The sequence below is a fragment of the Thamnophis sirtalis genome, unplaced genomic scaffold, assembly GCF_051295495.1.
Source record: "Thamnophis sirtalis isolate CommonGarterSnake01/CBP01778 unplaced genomic scaffold, rThaSir2_p1.2 scaffold_2, whole genome shotgun sequence".
Taxonomy (NCBI): domain Eukaryota; kingdom Metazoa; phylum Chordata; class Lepidosauria; order Squamata; family Natricidae; genus Thamnophis; species Thamnophis sirtalis.
The window spans coordinates 38,161,086-38,170,046 of NW_028261382.1; the positions used below are offsets into that span (position 1 = coordinate 38,161,086).

The 8,961-nt window shown below is 45.2% G+C and overlaps 1 protein-coding gene across 1 annotated transcript in view; it reads left to right on the plus strand.

Moving 5' to 3' along the window:
• Positions 1-8,961, plus strand: part of ASS1 (argininosuccinate synthase 1) — a 41,901-nt gene extending 32,940 nt beyond the window's left edge. The window contains exons 13-15 of the mRNA XM_087704934.1: positions 2,456-2,612; positions 7,480-7,545; positions 8,730-8,961. Of these exons, the coding sequence (XP_087561060.1) occupies positions 2,456-2,612; positions 7,480-7,545; positions 8,730-8,781 (275 nt within the window). The 3' untranslated portion in view covers positions 8,782-8,961. The remainder of the gene's footprint in view (positions 1-2,455; positions 2,613-7,479; positions 7,546-8,729) is intronic.

Genomic DNA, 8,961 nt, shown 5'->3' on the forward strand with positions numbered 1-8,961 from the left:
CTTCAACTCCCAGAACCCCCAGCCAGCACAGCTGGCTGGGGGATTCTGGGAGTTGAGGTCCACAGGACTTAAAGTCGCCAAGGTTGAGAAACACTGCACTAGACCAATGTGATGCCTTCACAACTTGGTGTATCCACTTGGTTTGGTGTCTTGGTCCCACCAAAAAACCATCATATAAATTGAAGATCCTTGTTGACAGCTTCCACAAGGCGCTTTCAAGATTCCTAATGTCCTTCCTTGAATGACAACCTATGGTGGCTTTCCTGTATGAAATGGGATGCCTTCAAAACTTGCTGTATCCACTTAATAAGTTTAGTGGCTCTGTCCCCCCCCAAAAAAAACCCCACCATAGAAGTTGAAGCTCCTTGGTGACAGCTTCCACAAGGCGCTTTCAAGTTTCCTAACGGGTCCTCGCTTGGCCTGGGGGATTGGGAGATCCCTTCCCTGGAGGAAGCAATTAAATCCCTGGCTTATCCGTCCTCCAGATCTCCCAAGAACAAGGATGAAACCCTAGAGGAGCAGCGTAGGGTATCTGCCCTCCATTGTCTTCTCATACCAGAAGCAACAAAGCTTGGCCTATGTGGTCCAGTGGAAATTGAGATGGGGGGTTCCTGGAACGGGGCAAGGGGGGGGGGCGAGGTTACTTGAGAAGTGAAAGGAACCCGCAGAGGAAGAGTCGATTCCCCACCAGATGGGTACAGATATCCCGGAGTGATAGAGACTCCTTTGGAGGAAGTAAAAAGGGGAAGGAAAGGATGCCACTGTTTCTGATTTAGCTTCTTAATTACTGGGGAAGGAATTGGGGGGGGGAGGGTTCCCTGCATGCTCCTAGCTCTCCTTTGATGGTTCTTCCCCCCCACCCCGGGCATGTTCCTCTTCTTTCTTCTGGGGATTAGAAATGGCCGTCCTTGTTCCGCCTGTGCATTGTTGTCCCCTTTTGATAATCCAGGTGAGGCACACCTGAAGGGTCTCCTTTGCTCTTTAGCCATCTGCCCCAAGACTTCGCCCCCTCCCCCTTGGGTTTCCTAGGGTCTCCTCCAGATGGCCTTTGATAATGTTACATGTGCAATAACAGTCATAATAACAATCCTCCTGGCTCTTTGAGATGAGGACCGATAGAATTTATTTCATTTCGTTTTGTTTCGTTTAGTTTCATTTCATTTCATTTAGTTCTATTTAGTTTAGTTTTGTTTTGTTTTGTTTGTCAAGCATGTAAAAGATAACAGGTATAAGTATAAACATTAATATGAATACAGGAAATGGATAGAAATAAAAAAGCAACATGAGGACAGGGATGGAAGGCACACTGGTGCGCTTATGCATGCCCCCTTTACGGACCTCTTAGGAATGGGGCGAGGTCCACAGTAGGCAGTTTGAGGTTGAAGCTTTGGGGGGTTTGAGGGCGTAACAACGGAGCCGGGTAGAGCATTCCAGGCGTTGACCACTCTGTGGCTGAAGTCGTATTTTCTGCAATCGAGTTTACCTTCAGTTTGTATCGATAGTTTGCCTGTGTGTTACTGTGGTTGAAGCTGAAGGAGTCATTGACAGGTAGGACGTTGTAGTGGATAATTTTATGTACTACGCTTAGCTAAGATGTAAAAGGGGGTCAACTGCCCCCTGGGACGCTGCAACCGTCATAAATACGAGTCAGTTGGCAAGCATCTGAATGTAAGTCAGGCGGCCATGGGGTTGTTGCAATGGTCGGTAAGTGTGAAAAATGGTCATTTTTTTTCAGTGCCGTTGTAATTTTGCACTCTTGCTAAACAAGTGGTTGCAAGTCAGACACCCCCTGTATAGAACGGGTAGCTTTGATTTCCCCTGTTTTTTTCCAGCCTTTCTGTCACTAAGCAAAGCAGGCGCTAAGGGAGCCGTGCCCAATTTTATGACAGTTTTTTTGCCCAGGTTGTTAAGCGAATCACTGCAGAATGAACTGCAATGCGGTTCTTAAGTGAATCCAAATTTCCCTTTGTAATTTGAACCCACTACTTTAGACTTTAGAGCAGGAAGGAAAGATCGCTCCTTTAAATACTAACAGGACTTAACTGTTGAGTAGTTACGTACTGATAGTCCTCGACTTACAACCACAATCAAGGTTGGAATTTCAGGGGCGATCCAGAGATACGATGGTTAAGCAAATTGTCATGTGGCCAGACCTGACTTTACGACCTTTTTCACCTGCGGTTATTAAGTGAATCCAGCTTCCCTCATAGATTGTGCATGTTGGAACTCACCATCGTGTGACCCTAAGGATGCAGTGAGGGCCCTAAGTCAATGTTTCAGTGGTGTGGTGAACTTGGAATTGCCGTTAAAAAATGGTCGTAAGTCGAGGACTATCTGTTCAGGAGTGTGCTCTCTTGTGGAATTCCAATATGGGATTCGGAGTTTTGCAGCTAATGAAGATGGACCTTCCGAAACCTTGAGCTACTGCTCAGAGCAATCTCTGTCTTTGTGGTAGGCTTCTGGTTCAGCCCCGAGGGCGAATTCATCCGCCGTTGCATCGACCATTCCCAAGACCTGGTGGAGGGGAAGGTCCAGCTCTCTGTCTTGAAGGGTAACGTGTACATTTTAGGAAGGGAATCGCGCCAATCCCTGTACAATGAAGAACTCGTAAGGTAAGTCCCTTACATGTAATTACCAGTGTAATTCCAGAACCATATGTCAACAATTCATCTGTAGGAGACAAACTGAAGTGGAGGGTGGTGTTAAAGGTGTCATTAGCCTGGAATCATGGCACAGCCACAAGAGAGCCCAGCCTTCCTTGAATTCCATTGGCCCTCATCTAGTGCCAATTTAGCTTTGGCCTTGAGTTGAACAGATACTTGTGCATAGATAAAAGGTAAAAGTTCCCCTCGCACATATGTGCTAGTCGTTCCTGAATCTAGGGGGCGCTGCTCATCTCCCTTTCAAAGCCAAAGAGCCAGCGTTGTCTGAAGACGTCTCCGTGGTCATGTGGCCGGTATGACTCAATGCCAAAGGCTCACGGAACGCTGTTCCCTTCCCACCAAAGGTGGTTCCCATTTTTCTATTTGCATTTTTTACGTGCTTTCAAACTGCTAGGTTGGCAGAAGCTGGGACAAGTCACGGGAGCTCACTCTGTGACGCGGCACTAGGGATTCGAACCGCCAAATTGCCAACCTTTCTGATCAACAAGCTCAGCATCTCAGCCACTGAGCCACCACGTCCCTTATGTTTTTTTTATATTGTGGTATGTTGTTTCCACCCTAAAGTGGACTTACTGAGTTGCTGGAAATCTTCCCACTCCGTTCTTTTTGTCTCAATAAATCTTGTTGAAGAAAACTCCGGAGAATCCTATTGTGCAAAGAGCCATTTTCACTTTGAGCCAAACTTGTGCTGCAAAATAAAACTTCTCCATTCCAATAGCAACTATCTCTCCTCCCCTAAATACACTGTACACAACTTAAGAGTAGCCTTTTAAGAATATCCAAGAATCCCTGTTGAATTGGACCACTGCACGCAAAAGAGGTCGCCAAGGTTTAAATCTATGTTGAACAATGCAATATTTTTTTTAAAAATTGCTCTGAATTTTCTACACATCTGTGGTTAAAAATGCCCCCGAGGTTTAAAAACTCTAAAATTTTCACCTCAACATTATTTATTCTTAAACTTCGGCTTTTTCTTCTGTTTCGTCACCCTTACTGATTTTTAAGAGGCATTAAAAAAAACCCCACACAATTAAGCAAAGGTCTTGTTTAAAAGTGAAAAGTATTTTTCATCAGTAAGCCTTCAGCCTTTTTAAATGCATACATACACACATACACATCCACACATCCACACATCCACATAGACATCCACTGCTTGTCAGCTTCCCTTTCTTATTTCTGTCTCTTCGTTTCCCCTTTCAATCCTTCGAAATGCTTTATAAGCCGTAAATATACCCAAATCAGTTTAGATCAGTCAGAGTAAATGTCAAATTATGCCTCTCTCCTCTGGATCTTACTTTTCCTCCCCCTTCAAATCAGCAGTTTCTAATAATTCCATCTCAACCTTTCATTATCGCTTGCATTCTCACGCGGCGAAATTAAATGAATAACGTTAAAAAGAGAGAGGGGGGGAGAGAGAGAGAGTGCGCAGGGTGGGGAGAAGGAAGAAAGAGCGCAAAGGAGAAAGGAGAGAGAGGGGGGGGGGAAACAGGGACATTTATTCTCACTGTGTCGTGAGCCATTTTTCTTTTCTTCCTGATTTCTACATCGCTGGGTTGAAAAGCATTTGAGTGACGGCATCACGGGAACTGAAGCGGGTGCCACAAGAGATGTAACACGCGAAAAATGTCTCTGCACAGTGGGTAGAAAGTAAGATAATTACAGAGCAGGTCAGTACCACTTCGATGAGCAAAAATAAAAGCTCCGAGGTTTTTCTATAGCCCTTCGGTGGGAGGTAAAGTCATTGTAAACTCTCTCTCTCTCTCTCTCTCTTTCTCCCTTTTTAATTTTTCCCCCTCCCCCCTTTCAAAAAAAAAAACCCCAAAAAGAAAGAGGGTTGCAGTTTGCAGAAAAAGGAAGAAGGTTCCGTTTTATTTTGAATTTACTTTCGTGACCAGAAGGATGGTTTGCGATCCGGTTCGGGGGTTTGAACTAGCGTGCGGGATTTCTGTTGCATGCTTAACGCCAGCCCCACCCCACCCCCACCCCAGAGAGTTTCCTTACAACTTCTTGATCTAGATTCCTTGCTGAATTGAGTCTAACACTTCCGAATTTTGCAGGCCAGGGGTTTATTCAGTCGTCTCCCCGTTCGCAAACCGCAACTCACCGTCACCTGGTGATTGGCTCAAAATCACCCAGCTGTTTTTCATGCCTAAGGCGGGACTAGAACTCACCGTCACCTGGTGATTGGCTCAAAATCACCCAGCTGTTTTTCATGCCTAAGGCGGGACTAGAACTCACCGTCACCTGGTGGTTGGCTCAAAATCACCCAGCTGACTTGAGAAGGGGGTTGGACTAGAGGACCTCCAAGATCCCTTCCAACTCTGCCATTCATTCTTTCCAAAGGGCCCGTCCGTTAGAGATGACCCGTTGGCTACAACGCGGACGTCTGCCACAGGAGTGAGCGAAGGGTCAACAACAATATATCTCTTTAGCCAAGTCAGCCCACCGGCCTCCTTTGAAATAATGGGGGGTGGGGGGGAGGATTTAACCGGGCGGGGGGGGGGGAGTTTGAGAGAGAACCAGGAGGAGGGAGAAGGAAAGAAAGAGGTGGCGCATGGAGACCTTGGGCGCATGGAACATTATGCGGCCTGTTTTTATTGCCCCATAATTAACCGGCCGGCACTTTGCGCAACAAAGGAGCCTTTCTGAGGCAAAGGCCTTTCAAGTCAAAGGTTGTCGGAAGAATCACTTCTAAATTAGGTGATTGTGTGCCAGGAGTGGATTCTGCACGGGTGAAGGTTGAGAGCCCTTGATGGGGGGGACACAGCGGTGCCTTTGTCCGGGAAGCAGGGAGCGGATGGCCAAACCTTGGAGGCAATTAAGGGTTGACCATCTCCAAATCCAGTTTCTGAATGTTTAGTCTTCCCTGCCTGATTTCGGGTAGTCCTCAACGTATGACAGAGACCGTTCAAAGTTACAACGGCACTCTTCTGAACCAGGCCTCCCAAGAGCATGCAGTAAACTCCTATTCCCAACAAAAACCCATTTTACTTATTTGCTGTGAATTCTGCTCATTCTCCTCCAGCAAAGTCTTTCAAGGGAGGATTTACAGTCACAGACCTTATCTGGCTTGGAGAGCTGCCAGGCCGATCTCTGCAGAACTTGGCCAGGAGCCTCTGAGGGTCACTAACCAATTAAGCGAAGTAATTTTGTCTCCTGCAAACTCCACTCCCCTTTTGCTCCTCTGGGAGGGGCCATTCATCGTCCACCTGTGGCCTTCCTCCCAATTCAACTCTTGTTCCTTAGCTCCTCCCTTCGTCTGGCAACTCTGTGCATGCGGACACTGGGAACAGGCTCCAGCTGTTCCTCTGCCTCACTGATGTCTGACTCAGAAGGCAATAGCAATAGCAGTTAGACTTATATACCGCTTCATAGGGCTTTCAGCCCTCTCTAAGCGGTTTACAGAATCAGCATATTGCCCCCAACAACAATCCGGGTCCTCATTTCACCCACCTCGGAAGGATGGAAGGCTGAGTCAACCTTGAGCCGGTGAGATTTGAACCGCCGAACTGCTGAACTAGCAGTCAGCTGAAGTGGCCTGCAGTACTGCACTCTACCCATTGCGCCACCTCGTCTCTCTCTCGGCAGCTGACAACTGGCATACATCCCTGGCCCCCCCTCTGCCTCCGACACAGAGCCCTCATCTGACTCTTCCCCAGACTCCAGGACTGGCCCATCTTCCTCCCCAACCTCCTCACTGTCCGAACCTCTGCTGCCAGCTCCACCTGGCCACTAGTGAGCCACAAGAGGCACTGAAAAAAGTGACGTATGATCCTTTTTCACCCTTACGGCCATTGCAGCATCCTCAGAGATGCGTGATTAAAATTCAGATGCTTGGCCACCGACTGTGACAGTTGCCGTGTCCAAGTGGTTCCCCGTTTGCGTCCTTTGGAGGAGCAAAGCCAGTGGGGCAGGTTCCAGAAAGCTGGGAGAAAGCTTTGTCTGAAGGGGGTGTGGGGTTTCCTGCCTAAGCAGGGGTTGGACTAGAAGACCTCCAGGGTCCCTTCCGACTCTGCTATTCTATTCCAAAGTCTAACCAGGTCCAGATCCTGGTGAAAGCCAAATTCTGCAAACTGGTAAAGGAGGCTGGTAAAGGAGGCTGGAGGAGTTGTTTTATGCCAGATAACAGATAATCCTTGACTTAACGGTCGTTCAGCCATCATTCAAAGCTACAACAGCCCTGTGGGGAAAAACCCTGTGATTTAGACCTGTCCTCACACTTATGGCCATCTCAGTGTCTCCACAGTCACGTGATCAAAATTTGGGCAGGTGGGAGCTGGCAGGGGTTGACAATGGTTTCAGCATCCTCGGCTCACGTGGCCACAACTCTGCAACCAGTCGGTTTCCAGCAAGCCAAGTCAATCAACAGTCAACAGTCAACAGAGTTGGGAGGGACCTTGGAGGTCATCTAGTCCAACCCCCTGCTCATGCAGGACACCTGTACTAAGGATTCAAACCGCCGAAGTGCCAACCTTTCTGATCGACAAACTCAGTGTCTTAGCCATTGAGCCACCTAGTCAAGTCGACAAATTCTTTGTGTGATTCACTTTACAGTTGTGGTGACTTGCTTAACAATCAGGCCAAAGTGGAGGTGGGGGAAGGTCATAAAATCAGGCAACTTAACATCTGCCTTGTTTAGAAGTAGAAATTGTTTTTCCAGCTGTGATCCTAAATTGAGAACTAACCGTACTCCAGAATATATGGTGGTTGCCTACTTCTGCCCCCACCTTGGCTTAAGATACTACACGGAGTGAAATCCTGCTTTCTAAACCCGATATTGCAGTTCTGACCCGTCCTTTCTCTTCCTTTCCTTCAGCATGGATGTTCAAGGGAGCTATGAACCCTCGGATGCCACTGGATTCATCAACATCAATTCCCTTAGGTCTGTATTCCCTCTGAACACCGGCTCCCATCGGCTAATTGATCAGTGGAACAGCAGCTTCCCTCCAGAGGTTGTGGGAAAGAGAAGGAGTGAGATGAGACTGATATAGAATGGAAGATGATTGATAGATAGATAGATAGATAGATAGATAGATAGATAGATAGATAGATAGATAGATAGCGATAGATAGATGATAGATAGATAGATAGATAGATAGATAGATAGATAGATAGATAGATAGATAGATAGATAGATATACTGATAGATGATGGATGATAGATATACTGATAGATGATGGATGATAGATAGATAGATTAGATAGATAGATAGATAGATAGATAGATAGAGATAGATAGATTAGATAGATAGATAGATAGATAGATAGATAGATAGATAGATGATAGATAGATAGATGATGGATGATAGATAATAGATAGATAAATAGATGATAGATAGATAAATAGATGATAGATAGATAAATAGATGATAGATAGATAGATGATAGATAGATAGATGATAGATAGATAGATAGATAGATAGATAGATAGATAGATAGATAGATAGATGATGGATGATAGATAATAGATAGATAAATAGATGATAGATAAATAGATGATAGATAGATAAATAGATGATACATAGATAGATGATAGATAGATAGATAGATAGATAGATAGATAGATAGATAGATAGATAGATAGATAGATAGATAGATAGATATACTGATAGATGATAGATTAGATAGATATACTGATGGGTGATAGATAGATAGATAGATAGATAGATAGATAGATAGATAGATAGATAGATAGATAGATGGATGGATAGATATAGAGAGATAGATAACGATAGATAAATAGATGATAGATAGATGATAGATAGATGATGGATGGATGGATAGATAGATTGATTGATTGATAAATGTACAGAATGAGCAGATAGATATAGAATGGATAGATGGACAGACAGACAGACAGAAAAGCCCGACAGATACAAAACAATTGTGTGTTTAGCAGCATTGTCAAAGACAAAAACGCAGGAACGAAACCCCTCTTAATAAATGCATCTTGTGTTTATTGTCATTTCACATCGCTTAATTGCCTCAATTTTTTTTTTTGCTGTTACCTGTAAATTCATAATTATATTTCCCCCCTTTCCTTCTCTCCCTTCGGTTTGGCATACAGGCTGAAAGAATATCATCGGCTCCCCGACAAGGTCAGCCTGGCTCAGGATTAATGGCAATCAAGTGGCCCAAAAGCAGCTCATTCTGCTAATTTCTTCCCAGCTCTCGTCCTCTGGGTCACAACTGGGAATGTTCTCGACCCGTGTTTTGTTACGCTTCTCAATTGCCGAGCTGCCGAAAAGCAAGTCTTCTTATGCAACCAAGACCTTATCATTAAAATATTTCTGACATTA